The sequence below is a fragment of the Salmo salar genome, unplaced genomic scaffold (assembly GCF_905237065.1).
Source record: "Salmo salar unplaced genomic scaffold, Ssal_v3.1, whole genome shotgun sequence".
NCBI lineage: Eukaryota > Metazoa > Chordata > Actinopteri > Salmoniformes > Salmonidae > Salmo > Salmo salar.
Window position 1 is genome coordinate 106961 of NW_025547902.1, and position 18502 is coordinate 125462.

The 18502-nt window shown below is 40.4% G+C and overlaps 1 protein-coding gene across 2 annotated transcripts in view; it reads right to left on the minus strand.

Moving 5' to 3' along the window:
* Positions 1 to 16465: 16465 nt before the first annotated feature.
* LOC106569656 (C-type lectin domain family 12 member B) overlaps positions 16466 to 18502 on the minus strand; it is an 83632-nt gene continuing 81595 nt past the window's right edge. For both annotated transcript variants that reach the window (XM_045711688.1, XM_045711689.1), the window contains 2 exons: positions 18379 to 18473; positions 16466 to 17165 (listed from right to left, as the gene is read on the minus strand). In XM_045711688.1, coding sequence (XP_045567644.1) covers positions 17024 to 17165; positions 18379 to 18473 — 237 coding nt within the window. In that variant the 3' untranslated portion in view covers positions 16466 to 17023. The remainder of the gene's footprint in view (positions 17166 to 18378; positions 18474 to 18502) is intronic.

Consider the following 18502-nt stretch of genomic DNA (forward strand, 5'->3'; position numbering starts at 1 on the left):
ACCAAACATATTCTTTTACAGGTCTTTTCTTTCCCCACATTTATTGATGAAGTAATTTCCCATCATGAAAATGTATCCCCATTCCACAATCAAATACCTTCAATGATTTTTACTCCAATCTGGGAACCCTCATAAAATCTGACATAGAGTGCCCTCCACTAATTATTGGCACCCTTGGTAAATATGGGCAAAACAGCCTGTGAAAAAATGTCTTTGCTGTTTATCCTCTTGGCCTTTCATTCAAAATATTCACAAAAATCTAACCTTAAATTGAAGTCAAATTATTGAAAATAATACATGTGAAATAAATTAAATAATTATTTTTCTCAGAAACATGTGTGTCACAATTATTGGCACCCCTAGTAATTCTTATGAGTAAATCTAACTGAAGCATATTCCCATTCATATTTTACGTTTTTAAGTTCACCTGAGTGATTAGGAACACTTAAGAGGAAAGCCATGACTTCCTGTTTCACTGGGGCATAAATATGAGGTGACAGACAGGCCACGTTCCCATAGTCATCCATCACTGTGGGAAAGACCCGAGAATACAGTAATGATGTGCGACAAAAGGTCGTTGAGCGGCACAAATTAGGAAATGGCTATAAGAAAATAGCTCAATGGTTGAAAATGTCATTTCCACTATCAGGGCAAAAATTAAGAAGTTTAAAGCAACTAGAAATGTTAACAATCTGCCTGGAAGAGGACGTGCATCTATATTCACCCCACGCACAGTGAGGAGGATGCTTCGAGTGGGCAAAAAATTGCCAAGTACCATAGCTGGAGAATTGCAGACATAATTTTGGTCTTGGGGTCAGAAAGTCTCCAGAATTACGATCAAACGCCACCTGCATAACCACAAGTTGTTTGGGATGGTTGCCATAAAAAAGAATTTGCTGTCATAAAACAAAAAAACTCAAGCGTCTACAGTTTGCCAAAAGATTACTGGGACTTTCAATAGGACCGGGTTCTATGGTCAGATGAGACCAAAATAGAGCTTTTTGGAAATAAACACCAGTGGTGGGTTTTGCGTAGACAGAAAGATAGCCATGCAGAAAAGTACCTCATCCCCACTGTGAAGTATGGTGGTGGATCTTTGATGTTGTGTGGCTGTTTTTCTTCCAAAGGCCCTGAACAACTTGTTAGGATACATGGTATCATGGACTCCATCAAGTACCAGTAGATATTAAATCAAAACCTGACAGCCTCTGTTAGGAAGCTTAAACTGGACCGTGGTTGGATCTTCCAGCAGGACAATGATCCAAAATGATTCACTGTGTCACGTTCTGACCAGTATGAGGGTTATTTTGTTAGTGTAGGCTGGTCAGGACGTGGCAGAGGGTATTTGGTTTATGTGGTTCGGGGTGTGTGTATTATGTAGAGGGTAGTTGATTTATGTATTCCGGGGTTTTTTGGTCACTGCTCTATGTTAGTCTATTTCTATGTTCTTTCTAGTTAATCTGTTTCTACGTTTAGTTAATTGGGGTGTGGACTCTCAATTGAAGGCTGGTGTTGTCTAGTTGCCTTTGATTGAGAGTCCTATATATTAGGGTGTGTTTGTAAATTGTGGGAGGTTGTTTCTTGTTTTGTGTGTGTGTGTGTGTGTGTGTGTGTGTGTGTGTGTGTGTGTGTGTGTGTGTGTGTGTGTGTGTGTGTGTGTGTGTGTGTGCGTGCGCACGCGCGCCTGACAAGACTGTATTTTCGTCGTTCATCAATGTTGTTATTTTTGTAAACGTGTTTGTTTGGTTTACCTTCTTTCACCTATTAAAAGAACATGAGTATACAACCCGCTGCGCCTTGGTCCTCCTTTCCAGACGACAACCGTTACACACTGACTTCAGAATCAAGGTTTTGCTCTTGCCATCCCAGTCCCCTATCTTTAAACCCCATAGAAAACCTGTGGGATGAGCTGAAGAGGAGAGTCCACAAGCGTGGACCTTGGAATCGGAAGGATCTAGAGAGATTCTGTATTGAGCAATGGTCTCAGATACCTTACCATGTGTTCTCAAACCTCATTACGCATAGGAGAAGACTCAGAGATGTTATCTTGGCAAAGGGATGTTGCACAAAGTATTGAATGAATGGGTGCCAATAATTGTGGCACATATATTTATGAGAAAAATATTTGTTTTATGATAATAATTTATTTTTTCTTTCAGATATTTCACTTTAATTAAAGGTTAGATTTTTGTGAATATTTTGAATGAAAGACCAAGAGGATAAACAATAAAGACATTTTCTTCACAGTCCATTTTGACAATATTGGTGTAGCACCAGTATCCCAAAGTATTAATTATCCAAACACATTCATCATCATCAAATACTAAAATAATGAATGTAGTTTTTGAAGACAATTTAATAAACATGTACTCATTCCATAACTTGTGTATCATTAAAGAAGTAGTCGTTTAGTAGTAAAACATAATCCCCCACAAACTAATGGTGCAAACTGATCATCACACCATCTCTATCTGATACATGTTGTTAATCTTAGGGCTATGCCCTGTTTTTCTCCACTTCTGGTCTGAATAACGTGCCCAAAGCAAACTGCCTGTTACTCAGGCCCTGAAGCCAGGATTTGCATATAATTGGTACCATTGGAAAGAAAACAATTTGAAGTTTGAAGAAATGTTAAAATAATGTAGGAGAGTATAACACAATAGATATGGAAGGAGAAAATCCAAAGAAAAACCAACCAGAATTTTTTTTGAGAGAGAGACCATCCTCTTAGAAATGCAAGAGAAAGGTTGTATTGAAAATTAGCTTCCTGGATGCAATTCCTATGGCTTCCAGGGTGTCAGCAGTCTATGTTAAAGGTTTCAGGCTTCTAACTTAAAAAATAATAAGAAATAACAGTTTTAGGAAGGACACAGTCTTGGAAATGCATGTTTGCTCGCGCCATGAAGACATTACGCACCTGCTAAAATCGGTTTCCTATTGAACATACTTCTTTCCTAAATAAATATTCTAGTTTGATTACATTTTAGGATACCTGAGGAGTAAATAGAAACATATTTTGACTTGTTTAAAAAAAGTTTAGTGGTAGATTTTCTGATTCCTTTCTCTGCAAATTGAACGAGTGGATTACTCAAATCGATGGCGCCAACTAAACAGACTTTTTGGGATATAAAGAAGCTGGGACCCTTTGGATGACAAATCAGAGGAAGATTTTCAAAAATTAAGTGAATATTTAATTGTTATTGTGAATGTATTTAACCTGTGCCGGTGGGAAAATATTTTGATGTGGGGCGCCGTCCTCAAACAATCGCATGGCATGTTTTCACTGTAAATCGGACAGTGCAGTTAGATTAACCTCTCTGGGCTAGGCAGGACGAATTCATCCCACCTACGCAACAGCCAGTTGAATCCCGTGGCGCGATTTTCAAATACCTTAGAAATACTATTACTTCAATTTCTCAAACATATGACTATTTTACAGCATTTTAAAGACAAGTCTCTCGTTAATCTAAACACACTGTCCGATTTCAAAAAGGCTTTACAACGAAAGCAAAACATTAGATTATGTCAGCAGAGTACACAGCCAGAAATAATCAGACACCCATTTTTCAAGCTAGCATATAATGTCACAAAAACCCAAACCACAGCTAAATGCAGCACTAACCTTTGATGATCTTCATCAGATGACAACCCTAGGACATTATGTTATACAATACATGCATGTTTTGTTCAATCAAGTTCATATTTATATCAAAAACCAGCTTTTTACATTGACATGTGACGTTCAGAACTAGCATACCCCCCCCCGCAAACTTCCGGGGAATTTACTAACAATTTACTAAATTACTCACGATAAACGTTCACAAAAAGCATAACAATTATTTTAAGAATTATAGATACAGAACTCCTCTATGCACACGATATGTCCGATTTTAAAATAGCTTTTTGGTGAAAGCACATTTTGCAATATTCTAAGTACATAGCCCAGCCATCACGGGCTAGCTATTTAGACACCCGGCAAGTTTAGCCTTCACCAAAATCAGATTTACTATTACAAAAGTTTGATTACCTTTTGTTGTCTTCGTCAGAATGCACTCCCAGGACTGCTACTTCAATAACAAATGTTGGTTTGGTCCCAAATAATCCATCGTTATATCCGAATAGCGGCGTTTTGTTCGTGCGTTCCAGAAACTATCCGAAATGGTAAATCAGGGTTACGAGCATGGCGCAATTAGTGACAAAAAAAATCTAAATATTCCATTACCGTACTTCGAAGCATGTCAACCGCTGTTTAAAATCCATTTTTATGCCATTTTTCTCATAAAAAAAGCGATAATATTCCGACCGGGAATATCCTTTTAGGTAAACAGACAAAGGAAAAGAAGGTTTCGGTCGACGAGGGCACGAGCCTGAGTCTCACAGTACTGTAACCAGCCACTACCCAAACGCGCTACTTTGTTTCAGCCAGAGCCTGCAAAGCCACGATTCAGCTTTTTGCCGCCTTCTGAGAGACCATGTGAGCCGTAGGAAGTGTCACGTTATAGCAGAGATCTTTTGTAATTGATAGAGATGGCAAAGAAGTTCAAGAAATGGTCAGACAGGGTACTTCCTGTACAGAATCTTCTCAGGTTTTGACCTGCCATTTGAGTTCTGTTATACTCACAGACACCATTCAAACAGTTTTAGAAACTTTAGGGTGTTTTCTATCCAAAGCCAATAATTATATGCATGTTCTAGTTACTGGGCAGGAGTAGTAACCAGATTAAATCGGGTACGTTTTTTATCCAGCCGTGTCAATACTGCCCCCTATCCCCAACAGGTTAACCTGTTATGGATAGGGGGCAGTATTCTCACGGCCGGATAAAAAACCCGATTTAATCTGATTATTACTCCTGCCCAGTAACTAGAATATGCATATAATTATTAGCTTTGGATAGAAAACCCTCCAAAGTTTCTAAAACTGTTTGAATGGTGTCTGTGAGTATAACAGAACTCATTTGGCAGGCAAAACCCTGAGACATTTTCTGACAGGAAGTGGATACCTGATGTGTTGTATTACCTTTAAACCTATCCCATTGAAAAACACAGGGGTTTAGGAATATTTTGGCACTTCCTATTGCTTCCACTAGATGTCACCAGCGTTTACAAAGTGTTTTGAGTCTTCTGGAGGGAGATCTGACCGAACAAGAGCCATGGAACGATGATGGCCCATTAGACACCTGGCGCGCGAGTTCATGTTGGGTACCCTCGTTCCAATACGTTATAAAAGAGTATGCATTCGTCCACCTTGAATATTATTCATGTTCTGGTTAAAAAAGGCCCTAATGATTTATGCTATACAACGTTTGACATGTTTGAACGAACGTAAATATATTTTTTCCCCTCGTTCATGACGAGAATTCCGGCTGGCTTAGATCATGTGCTAACAAGACGGAGATTTTTGGACATAAATGATGAGCTTTTTTGAACAAAACTACATTCGTTATGGACCTGTGATACCTGGAAGTGACAACTGATGAAGAGAATCAAAGGTAATGGATTATTTACATAGTATTTTCGATTTTAGATCTCCCCAACATGACGTCTAGTCTGTATCGCAACGCGTATTTTTCTGGGCGCAGTGCTCAGATTATTGCAAAGTGTGATTTCCCAGTAAGGTTATTTTTAAATCTGGCAAGTTGATTGCGTTCAAGAGATGTAAATCTATAATTCTTTAAATGACAATATAATATTTTACCAATGTTTTCTAATTTTAATTATTTAATTTGTGACGCTGACTTGACTGCCGGTTATTGGAGGGAAACGATTTCCTCAACATCAATGCCATAGTAAAACGCTGTTTTTGGATATAAATATGAACTTGATAGAACTAAAAATGCATGCATTGTCTAACATAATGTCCTAGGAGTGTCATCTGATGGAGATTGTAAAAGGTTAGTGCATCATTTTAGCTGGTTTTATGGTTTTGGTGACCCTGTCTTTGAATTGACAAAACATTACACACAACTCTTGTAAATGTACTGTCCTAACATACTCTAAATTTATGCTTTCGCCGTAAAACCTTTTTGAAATCGTAAAACGTGGTTAGATTAAGGAGATGTTTATCTTTCAAAGGGTGTAAAATAGTTGTATGTTTGAAAAATTTGAATTTTGACATTTATTTGGATTCAAATTTGCCGCTCTTGAAATGCACCTGCTGTTGATGGAGTGCACCACGGGTGGCACGCTAGCGTCCCACCTAGCCCATAGAGGATAACAGAACTCATTTGGCAGGCCAAAACCTGAGAAGATTCCTTACAGGAAGTGCCCTCTCTGACCATTTCTTGGCCTCCTACACTCTCTTTATTGAAAACTGAGGATCTCTGCTGTAACGTGACACTTCCTACGGCTCCCATAGGCTCTCAGAAGGCGGCAAAACGCTGAATGATGTCTTTGCAGGCCCTGGCTGAAAAACAGTAGCGCATTTGGATAGTTGTCAACCAGAGAACCATGAGACTGAGGCGCGTGCACGAGGCGACACCATGTTTTTATTCTTTCGTCTTTGAACGAAAGCAACGACTCCCGGTCGGAATATTATCGCTTTTTTTACGAGAAAAATCTCATAAATTGATTTTAACCTCGTAGTCATGATTTAAAATCAAAACTTTTGGAGTATAGCGCCATAAGAAGAGAACATGCTTCACTGTACCAATAACTACAGAGGGTACTGTAGGTAGGGGTAAGGTCGAGGCAGGTAGTCTCAATATTAACAGAGGGTACTGTAGGTAGGGGTAAGGTAACAACAGGTAGTCTCAATATTAACAGAGGGTACTGTAGGTAGGGGTAAGGTAACAACAGGTAGTCTCAATATTAACAGAGGGCACTGTAGGTAGGGGTAAGGTAGAGGCAGAGTGTTGTTGAGTTCCTGAGTTGGTGTGGGTTTTTCTTTTAGTTTTTCAGAGGTAAACCTTAGTGGGCATCCATGGTGGGTGTCTTTAGAACCCCTTACTAGTGGCTTTGTCATCTTTCAGTGGGAACCCCCATGGTGTCTTCCGTCTTTAGAACCCCTTACTAGTGGCTTTGCCATCTTTCAGTGGGAACCCCCCATGGTGTCTTTCAGAACCCCTTACTAGTGGCTTTGCCATCTTTCAGTGGGAACCCCCATGGTGTCTTTCAGAAGCCCTTACTAGTGGCTTTGCCATCTTTCAGTGGGAACCCCCATGGTGTCTTTAGAACCCCTTACTAGTGGCTTTGCCATCTTTCAGTGGGAACCCCCATGGTGTCTTTAGAACCCCTTACTAGTGGCTTTGCCATCTTTCAGTGGGAACCCCCATGGTGTCTTTAGAACCCCTTACTAGTGGCTTTGCCATCTTTCAGTGGGAACCCCCATGGTGTCTTTAGAACCCCTTACTAGTGGCTTTGCCATCTTTCAGTGGGAACCCCCATGGTGTCTTTCAGAACCCCTTACTAGTGGCTTTGCCATCTTTCAGTGGGAACCCCCATTGTGTCTTTCAGAACCCCCGATCTGTATTGCCCACTACTTACTAAAACTACACAGTGTAGTAATCATACTACATACTATATAGAACATACTGTTTAGTAAAAATGAATGCAGTAAGTAAATACCTAAGTGTGTAATGAAGATTCTCTTCCTCGAAATCTACCAAAGCCGAAATTAGTATACAATCCTGGCATTTAAAGTACTCACTCTTAGAAATGTTACATTATTTTCCAAATTTCACATAATATAAAACTCCCTATTTTCGCCCATCCTGACATGCCTACTAATTAAAAGCATGTATGGGTATACACTGAACAAATGTAACGGAACTCAATTCTGCTTATAGCGCAGTCAATGACATGGCCGCCTTTCAAAGTGTGGAAGAAATACACTGTATACACTCGATTTCCTGTTGTTTCTTTCCACATAAGAATGTATTATTTTAGGATAAATATATTAATAGGTAGGTAGGTTGCATGCACATTTCTACAATAAAAGAATGCTGAGATTTTGAACAAAGAATCAATCTACTTTTCTCTCCCATACTGTATAGTTGTGTCATTATGCTTATATGAATCAGAGTCCTTGCAGCAATAATCCGTATATTCAAACAGCTCACTGATTGCAGTGCTATATTACCAAACACAGTTGAATGTACAGTGCCTTCAGATAGGATTCATAGCCCTTAGTCCACATTGTGTTGTATTACAGTCTGAATTCAAAATGAATAATATAAAAAAATCTCACTAAACTACACACAACACACCATAATGACAAAGTGAAAATATGTTTTTAGAAATGTTTGCAAATGTATTGAACGTACAGAACTATCAAATTTACATACGTATTCACACCCCTGACTCAATACATGTTAGAATCACCTTTGGCAGGGATTACATCTGTGAGCATTTCTGGGTAAACTGCCAAGAGCTTTGTCCGCCTGCATTGTACAATATTTACACATTATTCTTGATTTTTTTTTACCGCTGCTGGAGAGCCATTTTCAAGCCCATTTAAGTCAGAACTGTAACTAGGCCGCCCGGGAACATTCAATGTCATCTTGGTAAACAATTACAGTGTATATTTGACCTTGTGTTTTAGGTTATTGTCCTGCTGAAAGGTGTTTGTCTCCCAGTGTGTCACGTCCTGACCAGCAGAGGGCGCAATTGTATTAGTTTTGGTCAGGATGTGGCAGTAGTTTTGTGTTATGTGTTAGTTAATTGGGGTTGGACTCCCAATTGAAGGCAGGTGTGTTGAGTTGCCTTTGATTGGGAGTCCTATATAGTAGTGTGTGTTTTTCCTTGGGGTTGTGGGTAATTGTTTCTGTTCAGTGTGTTATGCTGTCAGTACTGTTGAGCTGTCGGTATTGTCTTGTTTTGTAGTGTTCCAGTGATCTTTTTTTGAATTAAATCATGAACACTAACTCCGCTGCACCTTGGTCTTCTTCTCTCCATGACGACAGCTGTGACACAGTGTCTGTTGGATAGCAGACTCAACCAGGTTTTCCGCTAGGATTTTGCCTGTGTTTATAGCTATATTCCATTTATTTTTATCCTAAAAAACTCAGTAGTTCTTTGCCGATGACAAGGACACCCATAACATGATGCAGCCACCACCATGCTTTAAAATATTAAGATTGGTATACAGTTGTGTGTTGTGTTGGATTTGCCACAAATATAACGCAGTATCATATCTGATCTACAAATTACCATATCTGATCTCATTACCATATCATATCTAATCTCATAAATGACCATATCTGATCTCATACATTACCATATCATATCTAATCTCATAAATGACCATATCATATCTGATCTCATACATTACCTTTATCTGATCTCATACAATATCATATCTGGTCTCATAAATTGCCATATCATATCTGAGCCCCTACATTACCATATCTGATGTCATACAGCATTTCATATATAATCTCATACATTTCCTGCCCAGCCTAGTGGTTAGAGCGTTTGGCCAGTAACCGAAAGGTTGCTAGATCGAATCCCCGAGCTGACAAGGTAAACATCTGTCATTCTGCCCCTGAACAAGGCAGTTAATCCACTGTTCCTAGGCTGTCATTGTGAATAAGAATTTGTTCTTAACTGACATGCCTAGTTAAAACTTCTCTGGGATAGGGTCTCGTTTCCTGAATTTCCGCCTGTCTGATGTGCTCAAAGTAAACTGCCTGTTTCTCAGGCCCAGAAGCTACGATATGCATATAATTGGTAGCATTGGATAGAAAACACTTTGAAGTTCCTAAAACTATTAAAATAATGTCTTTGAGTATAAACATATCATATCTTTTATCATAAATGATCATGTATCTGATTTCAAACAGCATCATACCTGATCTCATACATTAACATATCTCATCTGATCTCATATATTGCCATATCATATCTGATCTCATACATTATCATATCTGATCTCATAAATTACCATATCTAATCTAATAACAGCTGCTTTTGGAGCTATTACAGCTTGACGATGTCAGTGAGCAGCACTTTCTTAGGACATTTCTTTTCATCTTTTTAATATCAAAATGTAGAAATGTAACCAGGAAGGTTGTGGGTGGTGGAGAACAGATCCCCTAATGTCGCGTTCAAAACACCTGGGTACTCGAAAATCTCTGACTTCAGGGCTTGCAAACTATCACGGATTACAAAGGGAAACCCAGCCGCGAGCTGTCCAGTGATGCGAGCCCACCAGACAAGCTAAATTCCGTCTATGTTCGCATTGAGGCTAGTAACACTAATCCATATAAGCGAGCACTAGCTGTAGCCAGTGTGAGTAAGACTTTTAAACAGGCTGACATTCACAAGGCCGCAGGGCCAGACGGATTACCAGGACATGCGCTGAACAGATGGCAAATGTCTTCACTGACATTTTCAACCTCGACCATGACCCAGTCTGTAATACCCACGTTTCAATTAGATCACCTTGTTCCCTGTGCCCAAGAACACCAAGGTAACGTGAGAATGTTATTCATTGACTGCAGCTCAGTGTTCAACACCATAGCGCTCTCAAAACTCATCACTAAGCTAAAGACCCTGGGATAAAACACCTCCCTCTGCAACAGGATCCTGGACTTCCTGACGGGCCGCCTCAGGTGGTGGGGGTAGGCAACAACACATTCGCCACACTGACCCTCAACACGGGGCCCCCTTAGGGGTGCGTGCTTAGTTCCCTCCTGTACTCCCTGTTCACCCACGACTGTGTGGCCGTGAACAACTCCAACACTATCATTAAGTTTGCAGTTTGCAGACGACATGACGGTAGTTGGCCTGATCACAGACGAAGATGAAACAGGAAGGAGGTCAGAGACCTGGCTGTGTGGTGCTAGGACAACAAATCTAATCCAAATCAAATCAAATGTAGTGGTCAAATAAACATTTTTAGCAGATGTTACTGCGGGTGTAGCGAAATGCTTATGTTTCTAGCTCCAACAGTGCAGTAATATCTAACAATTCACAACAATACACACAATACACACAAATGTAAAAGTTAAACAATGGAATTAAGGAATATACAACAACAACGTCTCCCTCAACGTCAGCAAGACAAGGGAGCAGATCTTGGACTACAGGAAACGGAGGGCAGAGCACGCCCCCATCCACATTAACAGGGCTGTAGGGGAACAGGTCGAGAGCTTCAAGTTCCTCGGTGTCCACATCACTAATGGATTATCGTGGTCCACACACACCAACAGTCGTGAAGAGGGCATGACAATGCCTCTTCCTGCTGAGGAGGATGAAAATATTTGGCATCGGCCTTCAGATCCTCAAGAAGTTCTGCAGATGTACCATTGAGAGCATTTTGACTGGCTGCATCACCGCTTGTTATGGTAACTGCTTGGCATCTGACCTCACAGAAAATCATCAGACCGTCTTCTGATATGCATGTGGGGAAAGGGGATAGCTACTAAGTTGAACAACTGAATGCGTTCTTCCGCTTTTAACCCAACGCCTCTGAATCAGAGAGGTGTGGGGGGCTGCCTTAATCAACGTCCATGTCATCGGCATCCGGGGAGCAGATGTTATTGAGGGGTTATTTGCCTTTCGGTTACTGGCCCAACGTTCCTAACCACTAGACTAGCTGTCGTCTCTAGTGTGTTACTGGCCCAACGTTCCTAACCACTAGACTAGCTGTTAGACTAGCTGTCGTCTCTAGTGTGTTACTGGCCCAACGTTCCTAACCACTAGACTAGCTGTCGTCTCTAGTGTGTTACTGGCCCAACGTTTCTAACCACTAGACTAGCTGTCGTCTCTAGTGTGTTACTGGCCCAACGTTCCTAACCACTAGACTAGCTGTAGTCTCTAGTGTGTTACTGGCCCAACGTTCCTAACCACTAGACTAGCTGTCGTCTCTAGTGTGTTACTGGCCTAACGTTCCTAACCACTAGACTAGCTGTCGTCTCTAGTGTGTTACTGGCCCAGCGTTCCTAACCACTAGACTAGCTGTCGTCTCTAGTGTGTTACTGGCCCAACGTTCCTAACCACTAGACTAGCTGTCGTCTCTAGTGTGTTACTGGCCCAACGTTCCTAACCACTAGACTAGCTGTCGTCTCTAGTGTGTTACTGGCCCAACGTTCCTAACCACTAGACTAGCTGTCGTCTCTAGTGTGTTACTGGGTAAACGACCAGCCAGGCTTTTCAGTATCCCAAGAAGAGAGAAGTCAGGAACTTTGTTTCTTTCTACTCTTTGTAACAGAGATAATGGTGCCAATAGCGCAAAGGACATTTAAACACATCTTGACAATGTATTCATGTTGGCATTATCCAAATTAAACAGAGTTTACCCTTTTCACACTATCATGCCGACTGACTCAGACTCCAACTATACTATGTAGAAACTATCCTTATAATATTCACTAGTGGAGTCACCATAATGAATTCTGAAATTAGAATCATTTTTAATTAAGGCAATAATTAAAGCTCATGCTTCCTTCGTATCATGACACAATGGTAAATCTAAGCGCAGGCGGTAGCGCTATAGGTTCAGGGGTCAGAGATATTTTGGCTATTTTCACTATTACAATTATTGGCACACTTGCTGGCTTTGGCGCGAAAGGGCTGAGTTTTGATGAATAAACAAGTTGTGGGTGTGACGAGGCTTGGCCCCTCACTGGCCAATCAGAACGTTCTCTGTGGCAAAATATGTGGTTTCTTCAGGTTGTGTATTTACGGTCTTTTATGTATTTCTTTGAAATCAACTCAATTTCCAATGTTAGTCCGTTATAGTTTGTTAAATGGCTTATAGAAACAAAATAACTAAATGTAGACCTATGTCACGCCTGCTCCCGCTCCCCCTCCCTGGCGCTCCCCAGCATTACGCACTCCTGCCACCATCATTACGCACACCTGCCTCCCCCATCACACGCATCAGCTATTATTGGACTCACCTGGACTCAATCACCTGTGTCATTACATCCCCTATATCTGTCTGTTCCCAAGCTCTGTTCACGGCTTCAGGATTAATGTTAGTATGTCGTTATGTTACCTGGTGCTGACGCTGTTCCTGTCCTGTTTAATGTCTGTGCTATATTAAATATTGACTCCCCGTACCTGCTTCTCATGTCCAGCGTTGGTCTTTACAACCTATCCAATCTTTGTTAAATAGATGAACTTGGACCCATTTGCAGTCCACATTGTTCTAAGTAATTGCATGGCTTCAATAGTATTCACACTGATATAGGTGCTAGGCCTACTGTAAATTGCATTATGGCTAAGCATGGACATGCCAAACATTGTCAATAAGCAAGATTAAATTAATTGTTGATAAGGCCTAATAAGAGAATGAATAATTCGAATCAAATTAAAACAAAATAACTTGTTTTAAATAGTCTGTCACACTTACAGGCACCATCATTTCTCCCGTGGGCATATAATATTAAAACAATGCAGACTATGGAGGGTTTAAGGCACATCCAAAACTGGACCTGCCTACAATGCATAGAAAAAAGGGGAATGTCAGCTCACTGTTTACACCTCTCAAACCTAATATTTTAATAAAGCTTTGGTGATGAAGATTTATTTCCAAGCAGTCTCTAGAACCAAACCCTTTAACAACAGTATTGACTACTTCACGATTGCATTGGGGAGACATAAAATACAGCTTTAATTTAGAGGAGGGGAGGCTATGCTTGGTTTCTAATCAAATAAAATGAAATGGGGAAAAAACATGAGTGTTGTATGTGTCACATCTGCTCCTGCAACACCCTCTACTGCTCATCCTGTGTCTCTTTGACCTGCCGCCCCCCCCAGTGCTCTTTCTCTCTCTGTGTGTGTGTGTGTGTGTGTGGGCGGAGACAGGTGTGCTGGAGTCAGAGCAGATCCCCAGCAGCTGCAACCCATTCCATAATCAAGACCTCTACAAATACTCAGTCCTGCCATTTCCACTCTGCCAGATTGTAATCTCTGCTCAGTCAGTCTACGCTTCTATTCAGATCCTGTTACCCTGCCTAAAGCTGTTTTCCTCTCCGCTACAGTTCTGCCCGCTCTGACTCTGGTCCCTGTCTCCTGTCCCATGTCTCGTCATACTGCTACTTTGTCCTGGATTCCCCACTCCCTTGGATTCCTCCCTGGACCTGCTTACCCTGTCTCAACTCCTCTCGCTCCAGCCTCCGCACCTGGTCTCCAGCAACCCGCCCGAGCTTCAACTGACCTACACTCCATCTCCCCCTGTGTGCCAATAAATACCTTGGTTACTTCATCCCAGTTTCCTCGTCTGAGTCTGCTCTTGGGTTCACCCGTTCTGCTCCGCCTAACAGTATGTTTCTAAATATGAAGTGTACAGGCACCAAAAGCACATTAGGATATTCTTGTTCCATGTGCATAAGGGCAAATTGTGTCGCGACTGGATAGGCTGCATTTCTACTGTTTAAATTCATGCCATAACTAGCTGCATTACCGCTAAATCCAGCTTTTGGTTGGTCTTCGGTTGGAAAATGCCAGTATGGCAGTTTTTAAATGAGAAAATTGCAAACCAACATGTGTTTGACACTAGCGCCACCAGCCAAAAAAAGAGCATTTAACGTCCTAAGAACCGTTTTTGGAAGAAAGGGTTCTTTGATTCATTGGAAGGCATGAAGGGTTCTACATAGAACCATATATATTTCAGGGAGATTTTCTGAAGTTTGTTAAATGTAATGTGTTTTTGCATTGATGGGTAGATACATTTTATGCTATTTGGAATTTCCACTTCCTCTCCACCTGCATAGATCGGAGTTTATATGTATTTCTTATGTAAATAATTGAGCTTGACTTAGCTTAACCAGTACTAAGTGTTAGGTTCTAAAAGAGTAAAAACTCACGGACGATTAGTCCGGTCTGTTCAGACAGCTGAACAGACCAAGACATACTATTCCCACAAGCACTGGTATTTAACCCTCCCTCCTATGCTGAGTCTCCTCCTTACACATCTGAACAGCCAATACACCTCTGTTGCTAGACAGGACATGAGTATTATCTGTTCTTCCTCACTTCATCTGACCTGACCTCGGCCCAAATTCCTCACTCCTCCCCAACTCACGGCGGTCCTGTTGACTTGTACCAGACGGTGGCCCTTCTCCTTCCCATAGGATACCTGATGTCTAAAAATAACATGTTCTGACAGAATGTACATGTTCTGCATTCCCCTCTCTCCCTCAGTGATATGAATAAGGATGTTTCATATTTTCAAGTTTAGAACTCAGAAAGTCCCAAAAGTTCAAACTCAGCGCAACTATCAACACAATACTCTTACTGAGCAAAATATATTTAAGACTTAGTTCTACATCTCTAAAACCGATTGTCCTGTACGTATTCTGCACTCCCCCCCCCCCCCCCATAAACAAGCATTTTCTGTATTTGACATAGCTATGTACTTTTGCCCAGTTGTTGTTCCATCTGCTAAGTCCCCCAGAACCACTAACACATTGCAACATAATCAGACAATGAACAACATAGCTGGTGAAATGGAGAAAATACTTACCAGTCTTTTAGAGTTGGAGAAAAAAAACATACATTTTTTTATATTGGTGTGTTGTCAAAAGGAAGATAAAATGTATTGAGTGAGCACGAAATGTAATATTAGAGTAAAGTGTCCTTGTGGGTCAGTAGCCTGCACTGGGTGTGACATTGGAGTAAAGTGTCCTTGTGGGTCAGTAGCCTACACTGGGTGTAATATTAAAGTGTCCTTGTGTGCCAATAACCTATACAGGGTGTAATATTAGAGTAAAGTGTCCTTGTGGGTCAGTAGTCTACACTGGGTGTATTATTGGAGTAAAGTGTCCTTGTGGGTCAGTAGGTGTAATATTGGAGTAAAGTGTCCTTGTGGGTCAGTAGTCTACACTGGGTGTAATATTGGAGTAAAGTGTCCTTGTGGGTCAGTAGCCTACACTGGATGTATTATTATCTTATTTGGACAAACAATTATGAACTAATAATAACTAATATACCTCTGGATGATAGGTTCAGATATACGGTAACATGTGGTTAACTTGGGCTTATTCAGAAAATGTGTGGGTGGTTGGTAAACAGACAGTATGTGGAACTAAAGTTCACAGTCAACTGATAGTTCCAGAAAGTTCCAGAAAGTTCCAGAATACTGCACTGATGTTCTAAATGTGAATATGTTATCCAACAGGAGTGTTATGTCGCTAGTTGGTCAGAGTTTGCACTTTTGGGACTATCCCATTGGTTTCTTTGTACTGGGTAAGCCAAGTCAAATATTTTACAGAAAAACATTACCAGAGAGAGGTCAAAGACAAAACTGATCCTAGTTCAGCACTCTAACTCTGGGACGCTTTGTGAATACAGGCTCTGGTCACGTGTCCATGCATGACACAACCCATCTAGTGGTCAATTCTGGTACTGCTATAACTTTACTGATAAGGACTATTTTCTATGTATTAACTAACGTGTTTTTACTGTGCTATGTCAACTAATAACTGACACCATTTAGAAGAAACACACTGGAGTTACTATTAGTACATTACAACACTTAGTAATACAGTATACCTGACAAGTAAATGACATACCTGGATCACAGTATATAGATGTATTTAATCAGTAGAATGAACACATGGTACATATGGAACAGAATGGATGCAAATATACAACACTGTATATACAGTGCATTCTGAAAGTATTCAGACCCCTTGACTTTTTCTACATTTTGTTAAGTTACAGCTTTATTCTAAAATTGATTAAATTAAAAAAAATATCATCAATCTCCACATCACAGTATATAGATTAATTTAATCAGTAGAATGAACACAGTACATATGGAACAGAATAGAAGCAAAAATAACACTGCTGCATTTTAAATGGATTGATAACTGCAAAAACTTAAATGAAAACAGTATCTTGTTAAATTTAAATTGTTAAAATGCTAAATTGTTATTTGCAAAATATGGTAAAAATGTTACATATGGAAAAAATAAAAATAAACCATAGTTAGAGCCTACTAGGTTTCTTTAAAGACATCAAATACGTCTTTCAATGTAGTTATACATAGAAACAAAAACAGGTTCAGCCTAACACAGGGAAAACCAGCTCAACTCTATAAGATAGGGGCTTACATTTAGCTATTATAATTAGACTACGGTGTAGACGGTTTTTCACACACCCAGTAATTTGAAGTGCATGGTACAGCCTTCCAACTCTTCAATGGGTCTGATGCCGTCTGTGAGATCTCAACACACTTGTCATTCAAGTTATTTGGTTCACCTTCCATCCAATAGCTATAAACAACACAGAGAATCAGAGTTGAAAAACATCCAATACAACATAGAGAATCAGACAGTTAACCTAGTCCCCAGGATCAGTTGTTACCATTCTACATAGAGAATCAGACAGTTAACCTAGTCCCCAGGATCAGTTGTTACCATTCTACATAGAGAATCAGACAGTTAACCTAGTCCCCAGGATCAGTTGTTACCATTCTACATAGAGAATCAGACAGTTAACCTAGTCCCCAGGATCAGTTGTTACCATTCTACATAGAGAATCAGATAGTTAACCTAGTCCCCAGGATCAGTTGTTACCATTCTACATAGAGAATCAGACAGTTAACCTAGTCCCCAGGATCAGTTGTTACCATTCTACATAGAGAATCAGACAGATAACCTAGTCCCCAGGCTCAGTTGTTACCATTCTACATAGAGAATCAGACAGTTAACCTAGTCCCCAGGATCAGTTGTTACCATTCTACATAGAGAATCAGACAGTTAACCTAGTCCCCAGGATCAGTTGTTACCATTCTACATAGAGAATCAGACAGTTAACCTAGTCCCCAGGATCAGTTGTTACCATTCTACATAGAGAATCAGACAGTTAACCTAGTCCCCAGGATCAGTTGTTACCATTCTACATAGAGAATCAGACAGTTAACCTAGTCCCCAGGATCAGTTGTTACCATTCTACATAGAGAATCAGACAGTTAACCTAGTCCCCAGGATCAGTTGTTACCATTCTACATAGAGAATCAGACAGTTAACCTAGTCCCCAGGATCAGTTGTTACCATTCTACATAGAGAATCAGACAGTTAACCTAGTCCCCAGGCTCAGTTGTTACCATTCTACATAGAGAATCAGACAGTTAACCTAGTCCCCAGGCTCAGTTATTACCATTCTACAGAGAGAATCAGACAGTTAACCTAGTCCCCAGACTCAGTTGTTACCATTCTACATAGAGAATCAGACAGTTAACCTAGTCCCCAGGCTCAGTTGTTACCATTCTACATAGAGAATCAGACAGTTAACCTAGTCCCCAGGATCAGTTGTTACCATTCTACATAGAGAATCAGACAGTTAACCTAGTGCCCAGGCTCAGTTGTTACCATTCTACAGAGGGAGAGAGAGAGCTAGCTGAGGATGAGATTATCTGACTGTAAAAAGTAATTTATTACAACAGAAAAAAAGAGTGTTAAAGTCCTCCAGAACCTGTTCACTCACGTAGTGTTAAATGGTGTGTTGTCAACCCACTTCCAGATTCCATCTAATTTAAGTGCACCAATCCAGACATTCTTCTTAAATCCATTGATAAATATCTATAATATAATTATGGAAGAAAAACAAT